This window comes from Zalophus californianus, chromosome 4, assembly GCF_009762305.2.
Source record: "Zalophus californianus isolate mZalCal1 chromosome 4, mZalCal1.pri.v2, whole genome shotgun sequence".
Lineage (NCBI taxonomy): Eukaryota > Metazoa > Chordata > Mammalia > Carnivora > Otariidae > Zalophus > Zalophus californianus.
In genome coordinates, this window is record NC_045598.1 from 151,363,773 (window position 1) to 151,380,870 (window position 17,098).

The 17,098-nt window shown below is 55.6% G+C and overlaps 1 protein-coding gene across 1 annotated transcript; it reads right to left on the minus strand.

Moving 5' to 3' along the window:
- Nucleotides 1–181: 181 nt before the first annotated feature.
- GDF6 (growth differentiation factor 6) lies at nt 182–16,598 on the minus strand. Its single transcript, XM_027608168.1, has 2 exons — nt 16,175–16,598; nt 182–1,146 (listed from the first exon to the last, which is right to left on the minus strand). The coding sequence occupies exons 1-2, from the start codon at nt 16,596–16,598 to the stop codon at nt 182–184; spliced, it is 1,389 nt and encodes a 462-aa protein (XP_027463969.1).
- Nucleotides 16,599–17,098: the final 500 nt, after the last annotated feature.

Here is a 17,098-nt window from a genome sequence, read left to right on the forward strand (position 1 = left end):
CGTATCTCCCTCTGGGCTGGCAGGTGGAAGGTTCTGGGAAGGCTGAGCTCCCTCCTCTCCCACCCGGCTGCACGTCCAGGCTGTTCCCCCCACCCTCTGCCTCCTCCGAGGCCAGCTCCTCGGCCTCTCTGCAGTCAGGCCTCCCCTGCCGTCGGGGGCCAAGGCGGCAGGAAAGGCGCCGCTACCTGCAGCCGCAGGACTCCACCACCATGTCCTCGTACTGCTTGTAGACCACGTTATTGCCCGCGTCGATGTACAGGATGCTGATGGGAGTCAATTTGGTGGGCACACAGCAGCTGGGCGGGGTGGAGCCGGGATCCATGGAGTTCATCAACGTCTGGATGATGGCGTGGTTGGTGGGCTCCAGGTGCGAGCGCAGCGGGAAGTCGCACACGCCTTCGCAGTGGTAGGCTTCGTACTCCAGGGGCGCGATAATCCAGTCGTCCCAGCCCAGCTCCTTGAAGTTCACGTGCAGGGGCTTCTTGCTGCAGCGCAGCCTCGACTTCTTGCCGTGCCGCTTACCGTGGCGGCTGGCGAAGGCTGTGCGCCGCCGCCGACGGCCGGACGAGGGCAGCCAAGGCCCCGCGTCCGGGGCGCCCGACGGCGGCTGCCACGACCCCTCGGCGCCGGCGCCGCCGGGGCCCGCGACCTCGGCCGAGCCCAGCTGTTCGCGCATCTCGGCGAACAGATTCTTGCGCTGGGATCTGGTGAACACGACGAGCAGGGCGCGCTCCTGGGGGGGCCGCACCCTCCGGCCGAAGCCCAGACTCCGCAGGTCCGGGGGCGGCGGCTGCTGGGGCGCCGGCGCGTGTGCCTCGGCCTCCCCGGCTCCCGGCTCGCCCCACGCGGCCCGCAGCTCCAAGCACAGCTGCTTCCAGGGCTGCTGCCGCAGGCCTTGCCACACGTCGAAGACTTCCCAGCCGGCCCGGGGCGCCCCCTGCGGGTCCAGGGTCCGCGCCTCCAGCAGCAGGGGCGACAAGCAGGGGAAGAGCTGCACGTGGAGCGGCCCGGCCGGTGGCCCCCAGGGCGTTGCGGGCTCCTGGCGAAAGAGCCGCAGCTCCGCGCCCACCAGCTCTTCTTTGTCTGAGAGCGTGGACACATCAAACAAATACTTCTGTCTCCGGAGAGGAGTGTGCGAGAGATCGTCTGCGAGATAAAAAATCATTACAGTCAGTTTCACTTAAGGGGGAGATCAGCCCGGTGCTCGGCGGCCGCGCCCGGGAGGAAAAGGGCGGGCAGCGGGGCAGGCCGGCTGGGAGTCCTGCTCGGCCAGCCCGGGGCCTGACTACCCGGCTCCCCGCCCGGGCCAGTGCGCAGCTAAGGGGGGGGGGGGAGCACCAGGGCAGGCCTCCCCTCCCCGAACACCCCCCTCCATCCCCCCCATCAGTCCCGGACTCCCAGGGCGGAAGTCGGTGGCTGCTGGAGCGGCGGCTGCGGCGGCGGCCTCCCGGGTTTTCCCCCAGGAGCCTGCGTAACCACTAATGTGCCCTTTGTGGTCGTGGGCCCGGGCCGTGCTTTCCCCAGACCTCCTTTCGGCCGACTGGCTCGTCGTTCTCATCATTCACGTCTCGGTCCAAATGCCACCTCCTCCGAGAGGCCATCTTCGACCACCCCAATCTAAAGTAGCCTCCCTCCGTCACTATCACAGGACCCGGGTTTATTATCTCACCCCACTTAGCACTATCTACGGTGACCTCGTTTCTATTTGTCTCCTTAGTGGTCTGCCTTTCCCAGCAACACCCTGCCCCGCCTCCCCTGGCCCATAGGAGCTAGGACCGTGTCTTGTCCCTTGCGCCGCAGCCGGTATAGCTGTGCCTGACCTGGAGTACATGCTGGTCAGGAAGTGGAGACTTCCAGAGCAGTTATTCTCACTCTGGGTGCCCCTTATAATCATCCAGAGAATTTAAAAATTACCAGTGCCAGGGCTTGCTTTAGCCCAATTGAGACAAGATCTCTGGACAGAGCCTGGGTACTGGGTTTTTGCTAGATTTTGTTTGTTCATTTTGGGTTTTGTTTTTGTTTTTAAGCTCCAAGATGATTTGAAGATGCAGCCCTAGTTAGACCCCCTGGTCTCGGGGAGCATTGCTGCCCCTTAGACACTTTTGCTGAAGTATTTAGGCCCAGCACAAAGCTGACAGGATGAAGATCTGCTATGAGATTGCTTGCTTGCTTGCTTGCTTTTTCAAATTTACCAACCATTTTAACAACTAACAAAAGAGCAACCAAGCTTTCAGAAGTCGGCCGGGGGGTGGGGGTGGGGGTGAGGCAAATGAACACACACACACACACACACACACACACACACACACACACACCAGGCAACTATCCATTGAGAAGACCCTGCAGTCAATGAGAAATACATCAGGAGAAAACCTCAAACACACACACACACAGTGACATTCTCCCCTCCACCCACCCACCCATCTTGAAATCTTGCTTTGGAACTAATCTTTTGAAGATTAAATTTTTGGTTACAAATAAGAAAAAGAAATTTAGGGCACATAATTGGGGGGGTGAGGGGAATAACAGGCTTTTAAAGATCCAAGATGAATTCTTTGGGACCAAGGCAAAACTTGACTTCTTTTTTGACGCATTTGTGCATGAAGCCAACCCCACTTCAGTGTGCAAGGCGGAAAGCTAACCAGATTTTCCTGGGCTGCCTTCTCATAAAATATTTACAACCCAGCAAATACAAAAATCCCCAAAGCCCCCAGCTTTCCCCAGAAGCTAGTAAAGTTTGGTTCGATTTCAACAGTAAAAGTGTCACTGGGTCCCGGTCCGACTCTTACTGCCTGTCCCGATGTAGCCCCAGGGCACTGGACCTGGAGCCTCAGCCAAACCCAGTCCCCACTCCGGGCTGCCTGCAGGGCAGGCTACCTCACTCTCAGGCACATGTCCCAACCTGAGATGGAGCTGTGGGAAGGGTTAGAGAGGTGAAGAGGGAAAAGCTGCTGGAGGCGGTTGATTTATGGAAGCCAAGACCTTCAAACCGACCAGGGTCACATTAAAATCAGTGGGAACTCAGCACACTTTCTTCTCCTCCTTTAAAGAAACCTGCGTCTGACAACCTTCAGCCACCACCCAGATCTCTGGACCTATTGCCTTAGGCTTCACTTTCTTGCCTCTCATATTTCTCTCTCCCCCAACGAAGGATGTGATGAGAGGGACAAACCGAAGGCATTTGCTGCACCAGCTAAGTATTGTGAAGGCTGACATATTTTTCATCCTTACTTTATCTGCAAGCACAGACCAGTTCTGTGAGGTAGATAGTTCCATTTTACAGGCGGGAAAACCAAGGTTTGGAGAAATTAAGTTGATTACTGAAGTCTGACAGCTAGTAAGTGGTAAAAGTTGAGATCCAAACTTAAGTCTATTTAATTCCAGAGTTGGAACATTTAGCCCCTAAGCCCCACTGCCCCATTGCCTCTCTATTGGAGTGCAGGTACTAGAGTTTAAAAGCAACCAGCAATGGCTGGGGTATGAGGGATGGGGGATACAGTCCCAACTACATTCGCAGGCCTTGCTGGGAATAAAACATGGACGCCATAAGGAAATCATTTCCATCTCTGCTTACATAACTCTTAAGACAGTTTGTCACTGGTTGGAGAGCATAGGAAGGTGTAAAGGGTAATTTATTTATTTCTCTCTCATGAAACATGGAGAAATCAGCCTTCTTTTGTTTTTACTCTTTTTTAAAAAAAAAAGTGTGGGCTAATAACGGTTAGTCTCTACAGCCGAGTCACATTTCTCTGGTCCTCAAGAATGGTCAAAACAGAGGAAAGCATCTGTAGAGGGCTCTACTGATTCTGCAGCCTTGGGATTTCTGATGATCTTTCTAGCAAGACCAGCCAGCTCATAATCTTTCCAGGGCTCAAGGAAAGAATGCAAATGGGGACTTCATTCTGTAACCTGCCCCCTTCTCTTTCCATACCAGCTCCATCCCACAGCTTGAGCAGCCACGCCTGAATGACTGTGGACACCCTTGCTCATAGGTCCAAGCTGCCCAGGCATGTTTCAGTGGTGTCCATACACTCTCTGGAGGACAGACCCAATGAAGTAGCTGCCCGGGCCCTGGAAGGGGGCCCTGGGCTATTTGGGCAAGAGCTCGATGGTTTGGGTACCACAGTAGAGTAGTAGCTCTCAAGGCCACTAAACCTATAAGGGTCCCTAAATCTGCAAGATAAGCATCACATCATACAGCATCACCCTTGTTAGAAATAGAACTTCTCTCAGGCCCCAGGGAGTTGTTGTGGAGCCCAGAATTTGCATTTTTCTCCGTTCCCAGGTAATGCTGATTCTGCTGGTCTGGGATCCGACTTTAAGAACCACTAATTGAGATGAGCATGTTCCCTTGGCTCTTTACATTTCCCCATTTCCCCACCTTGTGGATCAGGTGCCATTGGGGGCCGGGCAAAATAGGGTCCTCCAAAGCACAGGACCCAGGGCAGGGTCTAAGGTGGTACTCAACAGAACCAAGTCACTGTTTCTCTCAGCTCCTTTTTGCCCCTACCCCACAGCCACCCCCACATTTTTTTTTACTCTTTCTGCCACATGTACTCTCACTGGGTCTCCAGAACCTCTAACCCCTTAACAGAGGGTCCAAGAAGGTGGCAACTCTGCACAGCTCTCCTACCGACCACATTCCCCACCTGTCTGGACCTGCTCTGGAGCCATGAATCACAGAAATAGCCCAGAGGAGGCATCCGACCTGGGGAGTGCACACACCACCATCCCCTGTGACCCTGAAGACACTTTGCCTGCTGACCTGGCATCAAAAAGCCTGGCCCTGCCACCACGGCCACCTGTGGGTGGGAAGCCAGCCCTTCACATTCCCTTCCACAAGCCTCCTCTCCCATTAAGTCCTGTGTAAATGAGAGCTGAAGTCCTTTATAAATTGGGGCCGATATCATCAAATGACCCTCTCTCCCATCCCCCTCCCTAGAAACATGCACTTTTCATTCGGTCTGTGGAACTTTTTTTTTTTTTAAACAACTTGGAAGTGAATCCTAAGTTTTAGGCCTTTAAATTGAAATCAATCAGTAATAAATCATGGGAGTTTTTACTTTGCTTTTAATTTGCATGGATCTGGTTTGTTACAGCTTGGCTCAAACCCAGTTAACTCAGTGTTTGCGGAGTATTAGGCGGAGGTACTGACCTTTCAAGTTAGAATTGCTGGATTTGTGCTTATCAATTTTCCCAGGTGGGTGGATGGAGGAAGGAGGAGAAGGAACAAACCATCTGTATATCTGAAGAAAAGTCTTCATAAATAGGTCAGCCTTTTTTGAATTAAGAGCAAGTTGGCAAAAGGCTGAGGTGAGGAGACCTCAAACATGCACATCTGGTATGGAATTTGATAAACAATTTTTAAAAAGAAGCAAATGCGGACACGGGGGAAAAAGAACTAATCACTTGCAAGGCAGGGACTATAACACCCATTTTAAATGAGAAAATTGGCCTAGGAAGGTAAAGTCATCAGTGCAGGTCGAAGCCTCAGTGCTTGGCTGGAGGAAGGTAAGAAACAAACACCAGATCAGAAAGGAAAGGATGCTCAGGGCACCAAAGACCGGACACCCGGGAACCTGAGCCCCAGGAGGGCAGCCTCAGCGAGAGACGCGCAGCGGCAGAAAATGTGTCTTGAGGGTCCCCCAGGGCTGTTCCTGCTGGGGCCAGCTCAGCTGGGCCAACCTGTTGAGGGTTTCTGAAAACCCGCAACGTTATTTGGTTTGGAGCGGGAAGGGCCCGTACTGCATTTTTTCCAAGACATCTCTGAGATATGTAGGCTGCTTGAGATCTCTCTTGAGAGTCCTTGTGGGATTTTCTGTCACTCGTCGCGCGGAGGGTGCCCCCGCGGCCCCAGCTCTCTCAGAGAGCTCCTCCGTGCGCGTCGGGCTCCCATCCTTTGAATGGCCAAGCGTCTGGCAGGCCCGCACCCGCTTCCACCCGCCACCCCGCCACGCGTCCCGCCCCAAGTCCTCCGAAGGCGCAGATCTAGGGGTGCGACTAGGCGGTGGCTCCGAGAGCCGAGATGATAGTGGGCTTTCCCACGCCCACTTCCCTAGGTGGAGGGATGGGAGAGGCGGGATCGGCACCCATCTTTACAAAGAAAACTCCAGATGTCTTTGCAGTTAAGCCTTTCCCCCAACCCCCGTCATTTTCGAGCCAACAGCAGCACTGAGCGCTCCTGGGGCGCGCCTTTGCGGCAGGCACGTGCTCAGGGCTTTGATGGGCTCTGTCCCTGAATCCTCACCGCGGAGTGTGAGGCCCATTCTATTGTTACACTTATTTATAGATGAGGAAACTGGCGTTCTGCGAGGTATCTTCACTTGCCCAATGTCCTGCAGCTAGTGAAGGGCAAGATCTGAAGGTCCTAATTCCTACGCCCTCCGACCTGCGGCCACGCCCCCTTCCACCGCTCTGATTGGGCGGTGGTGCAAAGAGGGAGGGAGGACACGCGACACACATTCATCACCAGTGCCATCAACTCCCAGGGAACTGGGTTCCCCCGGAATCTTCCTTTTTCTTCCCTTTTCTTCCTTTACTAGAAGGAAGACGATCTCCACGCAGGGATTTCATGGCTAGATTTGGATTCGCTTGTTCCCTAGATCACTCAGCTTCAGCACTGCCCTGAGGTGCCAAAGTCTACAGGTTGGAAATCGAGTTCGGTGTACAGGGTGAGTAAAAATGAGCCTCCAGCCCTCTCCCCTGCGGTGTGAAGGCCTCTGAGTACTTCGTGCTCCAACGATTACCCTCTCCTGGGACACAGGAATAACCCAAGCCTCCCCCTGTATTCTTGTCCTGAGTCCTGGCTCTGTTGAGATCTGTTGCAAACTGCTGAGCTCACTAAGCATCCTCACTGAGGGGCAGATTCAGGAAGCAGTCCACACAATTCAGGCTCTACTGGGTACTCCGGCTTGACCACCCAGAATAAAAATCGTAATAGCAAACACTGGTGTAGCAATTACCATCTGCTGTGCATAATCTAAATTCTCATAACTCATTTAAGCCTCGAAACTAACTATGGCAAAGAAAAGGATATCACTACTATGCTCACGTTATGGACCAGAAAACTTAAAATACAGATTGTGGAATAGTAACTTGCCCAAGATACGAAGAGTTAGACATGGCAGTCTGGCTCCAGTGTCTGTGCCACCACCCTGGACACCCCAGCCCTTGAACTCTGTGTTTGGCAGAAACCCTGAGAAGGCTCCTGCTCTTTCATGCAGCCCATGCCTGGGGGAAAGGCATCGATCTCTGGTGTCCTAGAGTAAATCACTTCCTAAACAGCAGAACTGAAGGGATGTTAACAACTAGAGTTTTGAAAGAGAACTTACAGGGAAACAATTCTCTCATCTACAAAATGAAGATAACACCAGCTCACAAGAGTCACTGAAGGAGGGGTAGCAAATGAGAGAAAGAGTAGGAAAGATATTTATCTGAAGACATGTGCAAATATTGGTTACTACTGACAACACGGAATTAGCACAGGAATGTAGAGTCTAAGAGACATAGATTTGAAACCTGACCTGTGACTTATTGGCTGGGTGACCCTGGATACTCTAGGTCACATAATCTCTCCCAGCCTCATATGCCTCGTCTGTAAAATGGGAGAACCATCCCCCACTTTGCAGAGTCATTGTAAAGGTCAGAGTCAAGGCACTCATGGCCAGTTGTGCATGACACACAGAAGCGCCCAGTGAATGCAGTCAATATCACTATAACTGCCTACAGCCAGGTAGGCAGAAGATGCACCTATACTCCTCTTGGCCTTCTTTGAGGAGAGGCAATCCACTTACTTTGGCAGGACTTCCAGAAGTGAATGAAGGAAAGGCGCTGGGCAAAGGGGTAAAGAGAGAAGCACGGACTTCCAGTTCCTATTCATCTGAGGTCACAGGGAAGTCTAAGGCCCACAGGGGTTGTGGCCTCACCTCCATCACATTGATCCATCTCAGTGCCCCTGTGTCATTATGTCATCCACTACTGAGGTCTCTCGCACAACTTCCAGGTGAACAACTAACCTCCGGCCAGAACCTCATCAAGGATAGGTCCCTCCCAGCAGGTTCCCTCCTCTGTGGGCTCAGGGCCAGCGCTAGTCCAGATGCTAATCCATTTGGCTCCCTGGCTGGGCAGATGCAGCCCTGAGAGGCCTGGGGGTTGGTCTCCTTGCCCCACTCTTCACCTCCCACTGTGGAGCCCTTTTGGGGAGGAGGCATGATCTGTCCACAGAGCCAATCTGGGGTGGGGATGAAGGTGACATTCCAGATGTTCTTCACCCGCAAAGGGCCAGACACATTTGGCGGGGAGATGGGCTGTAGCAATGAATGGCCCCTGAGGCTGAGTGCAGGGCCCAGATGCAGAGCACGTCACCTGAGAAACCCCAGTCAGTGGGTAGGTGTGTGTCTCCTCACCACACACTCACCCGCCCAGCTTCTCTCTGGATCTCTTGGCTTCCCCGGTGTTTTCTCCAATAGCGTGCCCTGTGTTTCTCAGCTTCTTTCCTCCTTTCAAAGATCAGAGAGGCCCAAGGCGGGTCCTCCACGGAATCTGGAGAGGTTTTTCTAGTCTTTCTCCCAAGCCTGGCAGACTGTGCCCTCCTCCCTCCAAGAAGCCTGGGCCTTGTGAACCCCACAGGATTAAGCAGGCCTGGTGGCCCACCTGGATCCCACAGAGAAATCCCAGTGTTAGTGCACCACGCTCTGGCCCAGCCAGAGGCAAATGAGTGAGGGTGGGAGGGGAGAGAAGGAGAACCCCAGATGCCACCCAATGGAAGGCAAACTTCGGGGGCCCTGCTAGCCTCAGCACAGCCTTCCGTGGCAATGAGGCCAGGTTCTGGCAGGAGAGGAGGACCAGCCCTCTCCCCTGAGCACTGGGCACTGTGCACCCCCAGCAGGATTCCCAAGGTGCTTCAAGGAGATTCTTTTGTTTCTCTAAGATGAAATGGATTCCTTGTAAAGTGGTGTCCAAGAACTTAGTGCGAAACCTCGTGGTCACGCGTTCTTGAGAGGGGTTCAAGAACCAGTGATTCGAAGCCGAGATCAAGAACACTTCACCGGGCTCTCTTTTCAGGGCAGTCTCACCAGAATCTTAATTTGACACCACTGCGGATGAAATCCAAAAGGAAGCTCGGTACTATTGCCACAAGCTGTACCCTTCTCTCCCCACCTTTCCGCCGGGTCCCCATGCCTTCCGAAGGCCACTGCCCTTCCCTTGGAGCTGTGCGTGCAGGGCCCGGACCGGGTGATGTGCTAGGGGCCGCCCTCGCTGCACTGCGGACCAGTAGGGTCATTGGGAGCCCACTGGAGCCACACAGGCCCAGGGTTGGAGGGAAGGAGGAAATTCTGCCGCGAGGCAGCCTTCAGGGGTGGAATACGATCAGGCCTTTAACTAGAGAGTTTCGAGATCAAAAGTAGAAAAGGTTCCCGTTTTATTTGGTTTCTCCTCCCCGACCAGCTCTCGGGTTTGCAGGTGGGGAGAGGGGTTCAAATTGGCGTGCTGTGTGGACAGGAAAGGACTTGAGTGCCCAGGGCTCCTGCGCAGGAGAAACCTCAATGGTGAGCTCTTGAAAGTGTTGGGCCGGGCGCGGCTTCTGAAGGAGGGTAGTGGAAACTCTGCTCTACTGCGCTCACCTTGGGCTGACTTCCGAACCAACGTCGCAGCAAAATGAGATTCGCGGAGGCAGCTGTGGACCATCGTCTAACATCATTCACTCACTCAACATCAACTCCCCATGGGGCGCGGGAGCAGCAGTCGGCTGGGAAGTGGGATGAGGGCTGGACCAAGGTGCCTGGAAGCCAGATTTGCAAAGCAGGCGCACGGATTTTCTTTGGTTCCTACGTTCTTTAGGGGGGGCAGGGGGGCGTGTAAACCACCGGGATCCCAAAGCCAACTCTCCGCGCTGCTCCTGCCCCTACTCTCTGCTAGGCTTGGTCAGCTAAACCGCTTCCGACTGGGCCAGAGGCCCGCCCTTCTCCTCTCCAGCACGCCCACTACCGCGTGCCTAAGCCGAACTCCGCCCCCAGACCCCCGGGCCACTGGCGGCGCGGCGCGCGCATCTTCTGGAAAACTGGCCGGTGCGGCCAGGCGCCCGCGGCCAGTCCCTCCCAGCGCCTGCAGCGGCTCACGCCACGCCAACCCAGCTCTCGGCCCCCAGCAGCGCTAATGGACTGTCCTGGAAGGCAGAGAACAGCAACCCTGGAACCCATTAGGCCGACGAGGACCTATTTAATTCCTATAAACAGAAGACACCACTTAACCGCCATTGAGCTTAAAAATAAACAGCCAGGGCTTTAAGAGAGGCGGGGGTAGGGCGGGGAGGGACGGGCAGGGAGGCGGTTGGTGCCAAGCAACGAAAGGACGCGGAGGACCGACGTTCCCGCTAACCACACCTCGCGGCCTCGGCTGGGATACCGTCCCCGGGTCCAGAGAGCAGCGTTTGCCCAGGGTTATTCCATACCCGAGGATTTATTGAACTAATGCCCTTCACTTTACTTAAGAGACCCCCCGGGATTATTGTTGATGCGCTCTGCATCGTTTACTGCTCGCGGCAGTCCTGCCAGGAAACCGTTTTCGTTCTGTCCTACCTCTGCCATAACATCTTCCTCCCACCTCTGCGTCCCCTTCTCTTCTCCTACCCCTGTCGCCGCCCCAGGAAAACGGCAACAATTGCACGGAGGCGTGCCTCCAGAACCCAGAGAACTCCGACTGGGAAAAAACCCGGTTGCTTTAGGACCTCCTCCTGTGCAACGCCCGCGTTCCCTTTGGGTCCAGGCGGCGCGCAAACTCGCAGGTCGCGAGGGGGAGGTTTCATGTCTTCATTCAGTTTGCGATTCTCAAGGCCTGCGGTGAGCTGTGGTTTAGGTAATTTTTTTTTTTTTTAAATGTGGAGAAAAGACAAGGATGTTTGAGCACGTTTTTGGATCCCCTCCCCCACCGGCAACTCTACCGCGCAAACTCCCAGAGCCCAAGCGCCTCCCGCGCTGGGGAAAACGTTCGGACTCCTTTTCAAATTAGCCTCCCCTGCAGAGGAAGCTCGCCCTGAATTCTGGCCCCACTTGCACTCTCGCAGCAGAAGGTACTAGGTGTTCTTAACTTACTTGCTAAGGTGGCCCTTGTAAGAGTCTTGTCAGGCAACCCTTAAGGCCTTAGGGATGGGGGTGACAGTAACTGATACTTAACAACAAGCCAATGGCTAAGGCGTTTGTGGTTTGTGGCCTTTAAAATGTTTTAATCATTCCAACCAGAAGAGAAGAACAAACTCCTTCTTTAAGGCTTCCTTCCCTCACCCCAGGCCTTTTTCCGGGACTTTCCAGTCCACAGGCCTGATAGAAGATCATGAACCTGGACAGCGATGCAAACCCCACGCCGGCGCGCACGCGGGCGCGCTCTCACACGCACACTTGAATGCTCAGCAATCCTTTTCCAAGGCTGTTCCCTCTTTCCGGGGAAATAAAGCCTAGATTGGAACCTTCTGCCGGCTTCCTCACTTGGCCGTCTGGTCTGCATTAGTGTTTTTATAAGGGACTCAAACAAATCGAATACAAGGTCACCAAATAATTAACAGTTGTGAATTCCCTCCGTCCCCATTAAAATACTTCCCTGCTTATATTTCATTTTCCGTTTGCCAACGACAACAGGGTCGGGGCAAAAGCGCTGCTGCGTTGATTACGCCACTCTGCGGCCCAGGTCCACCCAGAAACTCGCTGTTTTGCATTGACATGCTGTCCCAGACGAACTTCAATCGCGAGGGAACGCTGCAGCTCTTAGAATACCCTCCCCGCAGCACGGCTAGCCCAATTGTCCTGCCCTGCCCCCAGATAATCGCGACCCAGAAGGTAAACCAAGAAGCCAACAATGGGCGGTGGCAAACTTTTCAGCGATTCATTTCTAGGGTGTCAAGTTCCGATGTTCCGATATTCCGATCTCGTTTTTGGTTTTTATCTGTTCCCTACTGCCTCCTTTCTGAGAAGGCTATTCTAACAACAACAATAACCAGAAAAAAATTTTTTAGGAGTCTTCTTATTTCCAAATCATCTGGAAACCGAACTCGCACCAGTATTCCTAGACTCATTTTGGTTTCTTCCAAAATCAAGGGGGAGGTTTCTTCCCCCCTTGTTGGAATTATGTGGCACTTCTCACTCCATAAACGGAAAGTCCAAAGTTTGTTTCTCTTTCTCTCCCCCTCTATCTCTCAGCCACGTTGAATTCACAGAAGTTCCAACTGTCTGCCTTTCCCAGGCCCCAGGGCTGGGGCTCTAGGGCTGCAGTACCAGTGGCCTTTTAATGGTTCCACCATGTGCTAACTGTAATTTCTCTATATCCAACCTGATCCATTATGATCTTATAACTGCAACAAGACACACCTGCACACACTTTCCATCTTTGTGGATTCAAAATCATTTTAAAAGAACAATATGGAGGAATATTTAAAGATCAGGGATGGCATTGTTTGTGCCTTTCCAAAGAGCACAAAGAGGAAGCAATGCACAGCACAGATTCCTACCCTCAAATCCAAAGTTCCACTCCAACTCCAAACTGGATCTTAAGAAATCACAGAAGAATATTAGACCAGATGGGAAATCTGCCCATTTTTTTAAAACTTCTGCTTCCTGCCACCATCCTTAGAAACTTCCTCACCCTTTACCTACCCGTGTAGTGCCATAGTTAAGCATGCAGGATCTAGAATTGGTTATGTGCTTCGCCCCTCTGTGTGACCTTAAGCAACTTGCTTAACTTAACCTCTTTGTCTTCCTTAATTCACCTGTAAACCAGTGAGTGTAGCACTTTCCCCAGGGGTTGTTGTTAGAATTAAATGAAATAATTCAGGTAACAGATTTTAGCACAGTACTCGGTATGCAGTAAATGCTCAATATATGTTGGTTAGTATTACCCCTGGATGTTTGGAGAGCAAATCGAAAGGAGGGACATTTAGAAAATAAAACTTGCAATAAGGTCTCCTCGTTGGGTATGTGTGTGGGAGGGGGTGGGAGAAGGTGGCAAGGGTGAGGTAATAGAGAACGTGCTATCTTTATAGACGCAAAGCGCTCTTCATTCACTTCCGACTGATTTTTATCCCTGCTCGCCCACAATCGCAAGCCTGAGGGGTAACTTTGAGGTTCCGGGGTTCCCGGGCGAGGAAGGCTGTTTACAAATATTGTACGTGAGCAAGGAGTTCATGCCTCCTGAACAGGCTTCAGAATTCCTTCCATTTTCTTTGCTCCTCCCCCTGAGGGTCCCCCGCTCCGCCAAGCCAAGCCTGCCGCACTCGACGGCGATTTAAACATCCCCGAGGCAAGGCGCCAAGTCAGCGCGGCTGGCCCAGCTCTCGGCTGGCCGCGGCTCTTTCCTCCTTGCCCCGCCATCCACGGGGTGGGGGAGGGGATGTAGGCGGGTTTGGCGCGGTTCAGAGTCCCCACGTGAGAGGGGCGGAAGTCCTCGCGGGGAGCCAGGGATGCGCGGCTGGCGGGTCCCTTCCATCACGGGAGACTAGACACCGTTTGATGTGTTATGACATGAACCCTCAATTAGATCGCTGAGTTGAAACACTCCAATCAGGGGCCCGATGCTAAGCAAGCCCCGGAAGGTCCAGCCCGAGGTCACCGCCGGTGACACATCAAATCAAAATCAGTGAGAGGGAAAGTGAGGCTTTCCCTTTATCAAGCTGGCGCTGTAGCCCGCAACACACCCCCCTCCTCTGCGCGCCCCCTCCTGCCTTGGGCTCCGCACTCCTTCACCCCGAGCGGCGTGTGGCGAGCCGCACAGCCTTCCCAGCCAACTGACTGCCCTTCTTCGCGTTTGCTGGGAACCTGAGAGCGTGGAGGAGACCGTGCCTTCGAAGCTGCGGTCCAAGTGGTCACTCCGCGTCTCCTCCGGCTGGGGACCGCGTTCCAGAGTTGAAGCCGACGTCTGGATCTTGGTCCGGCTAGCCTGGAGACCTTGGCTCGGGAACAGAGGCCCCCTGGGCCTGGGCTCGCAGCCAGTCCCTTTCCCTACCTCTGGCGCCCGGGGACGCCCAGCGCGGTGCCGGGGGAGAGGCTGCGGCGCCCGCAAAGGTGAAGCGAGCCCGCGTCTGCGCTGGACCTGAATCCCCCAGAGACCTCCCACTCCTGCCTGCACGCCCCAGGCTTCGGTAGACACCTCCGAAGAGCCTGCAGGGTCTCTGGGTCCCGTGCCAAACTCGCAGGGCGAAGCTTACGAGTTAGGGGTGCCTGCTTGGGGGAGGGGCGGAGATTCTTGCCACTTCCTTTGGGGAAAAGAAAACTTGCGCCCAGCCGCCCGCCAGCCTGGGCCTCCAGGATTTCTTCCCCTGGGGAAAGGCCTCTTGAGCTATTTTCTCTGAGCTTCCTTAGTGTCTCCACTAGGGATGTGCAGGGTAGTCTTTGACTAGAGGAGTAGAGAAGACGGACGGTAAAGACGATTTGGAGGGAGGGAGACTCCTGAGGGAGGGCAAAGACTGGGGGAGGGGGGAGGGGGGCGAGCTGCGCTGGCAGCACAGAGGTTGGGGATGCAGTTGCAGCGCTGCGAAGAAGCCGTGTGTATCTGCAAAGGTGACTTTAGAAGTCCTAAAATCACCATAAAATAGCAGGCGTTAATTTGCCGCCCGGACCTTTCAGCAGCTCATGAACCTCGCTGACCTCGGCTGCAGCGACGAACCGAGCGTGGGCAGGAACCCTGGCCCGCAAGGAAGGTGGCTACAAGGGTGGAGGCTGGGGTCTGAAGCCCGGGAAGAGCCCGGGCCTTGGGGGCCTGGGGGCCGTTAGCCTCCTCCGAAAAGCTCCGTGGACGAGCGTGTACTCACCGCAGGCGGGGAGGGAGCAGCCCTGTCCGCCTGAACCCTGGCGCTCGCCGGTTCCCGAGCCACCCCACTTTCATTGACCTGGAAGTGGGAGGCGGGGAATTGGTCAAAGCCGCGAACCTAAGTCTCTATCCTTAATCTTTTTTTTTTTTTTTAATCTCCTCCTTCCTTTCTTCACGTCCCCTTCCTCCCCTTTCCCTTTTCTTTCCTTCATCTCCCTTCCTTTCCTGTCTCCTTCCACGTTATTGTCTCCCCTCTTTAGGAGCTGAGTTCCTGGCGCCCGTGGATCCCTACTCAGTTTCTGGGACCAAGGGGAGCTCAAGGTTCTCTGGGAGGCACTCACAGCGAGGCAACGCGAGTGGCAAGGAGCGGGTGCAGGAGTTTCTGCAGGCGTCCACTCTTGCACCCACGCCCTCAGAGGGGACCAGGGACAGGGCCCCTGGGAGCTCAGAGAGAGGAGCGTTGCCTGGCTGGAAAGGTGGATGAGCATATCCATGCACCCATATGGATTAAGTACCAACAAATCCCTAGACTTAGTTGCCCTGCCCCTGCCCCGTCCTGTCGGTTGCTGCCCCTGCCTTAGCAGAAACTACTCGCCGACCGCCTCGCAGCGGTGAGCGCGCTGGAGGAGCAAAAAACGCTCGAGGGCGCGGAGCTCCTGCCGGGCTGATGATCCCCACATCCAGTGCAGGGAAGGGCTGAGAACCCGTGCAGCGGCTGAGTCAGGGCATTGCCCGACGCAGTTCGCGGACTTGTTCCTCGGACCGCGGGACTTGCATCTGCCGGCTTTTCCCCCACCCCGATCGGATGGGAGCTCGGGACTTTCCAATGCTCACTCATGCCCCATGTCTCCCCCTCCCCCACCCCCCACCCCCGCCGCCCCGGCCCGGTCGTCCACGGCAGCTCAGGCCTTGTACAGCGCACCGCGCACAACCCGAGACCCCGTGGCGAGTGTGCCGTCAGTCCCCGCCGCGGCCCCTCTCCAGACCCAGTCATTTGCCTGCCACCTCCCGTCCTCCACGCTTCCTCCACCAGCCACCAGATGAGCGGCCACCGCGCTGCTTTCTGCAAAAGACAAGAGAAGGAAGGAAGGAAGGAAGGAAGGAAGGAAGGAAGGAAGGAAGGAAGGAAGGAAGGAAGGAAGGGGGAGAGAATGGAAGGAAGGGAAAGAAGGAAGCGAGGAAGGGAGGATTGCAAACTGGAATAAAATCTGCAGCCGCATTCAGAAACTTACTGGGCTTGAGAAAAACAGTTTAAGAAAAGAAAGGGGGAGGTGTCCAGAGAGGGAAGGGAATTCACAAATGTAGCCTCCTGCCAGAGCCGGAGCAGCGCCGTGGCTGCGGAGCTCCAGGGAGAGAGGCGTGGGGCATCTTCTTTGCCACTTACCTAGTCCCCTGTCTACAAAGCTAGTGATCGTATTAGCCGACTTGGAAGACTGGAAAAAGCTGGCATTGATGCCCAGCTTCTCGGCGATGGAGTAAGTCCTGTAGATTGACAGCATGTACTCGTGGGGCACCACGCGCGGGCCCCTGCCGGGAGGCTCCTGCGCTTGGGGCTGCTGCGGCGGCCGCCGCCGGGGCTCATCCTGTGGCCGCGGTCGTGGCTCGTGGCGCTCCAGGGGCGCCCGGGCAGTGGTACTGTCTCGTGACGCCCGCGGCATCTTCCCTTCCTTGCGGCTTCGCATTCCCTTGGCGGAGCCCAGCTCCGCGGACGACGAGGAGGATGAGATGGAAGCCTGCTGGAAACCGGGCAAATCCCACAGGAAACTGATGAGGAAGACGGCCGACAGCAGGACTCTAGGAGTATCCATGGCGAGCGAGTGGCAGCGTCTCCCGGAGAGGCGGCGGCGCAGGGCGCGAGGGGCACGGAGCGGCTGGACAGCGGCCGGGGCCCGGCTCCTCGCGCGGACTCCGAGTGCAAGGAGCCGGGTCCCAGCCACACAAACTCCGGCCCTGCCACGCCCCCTCCCGCCCCTCGCCGGGAGGGGAGGGGAGGGGAAGGAGGGGAGGGGAGGAGAGAGGAGGGGAGCGGAGGGTGGGAGGAGAGGCGGGTGGTGCGGCCAGGAGGTGTAGGGGAGAGGGGCCGCCGTGTGTCGGTGTGGCTGGGAGGCGCAGCGCCCCCGCGGGACGCGCGCGGGGTTGCCGGGCGGCGTGCGCAGAGCGGGCCCGGAGCGCTGGGCGGAGGAAGGCGGGCGCGGCCGCCCGGCGGCGGAGAGGCCGGGAGCATCCACAGCGCCAGAGTCCCCCGAGCACTGTCGAAGCTCGGTACCCCCGGGGCACCGCGCGGGCCCTAGGGCCTCGCGGGTCGCCT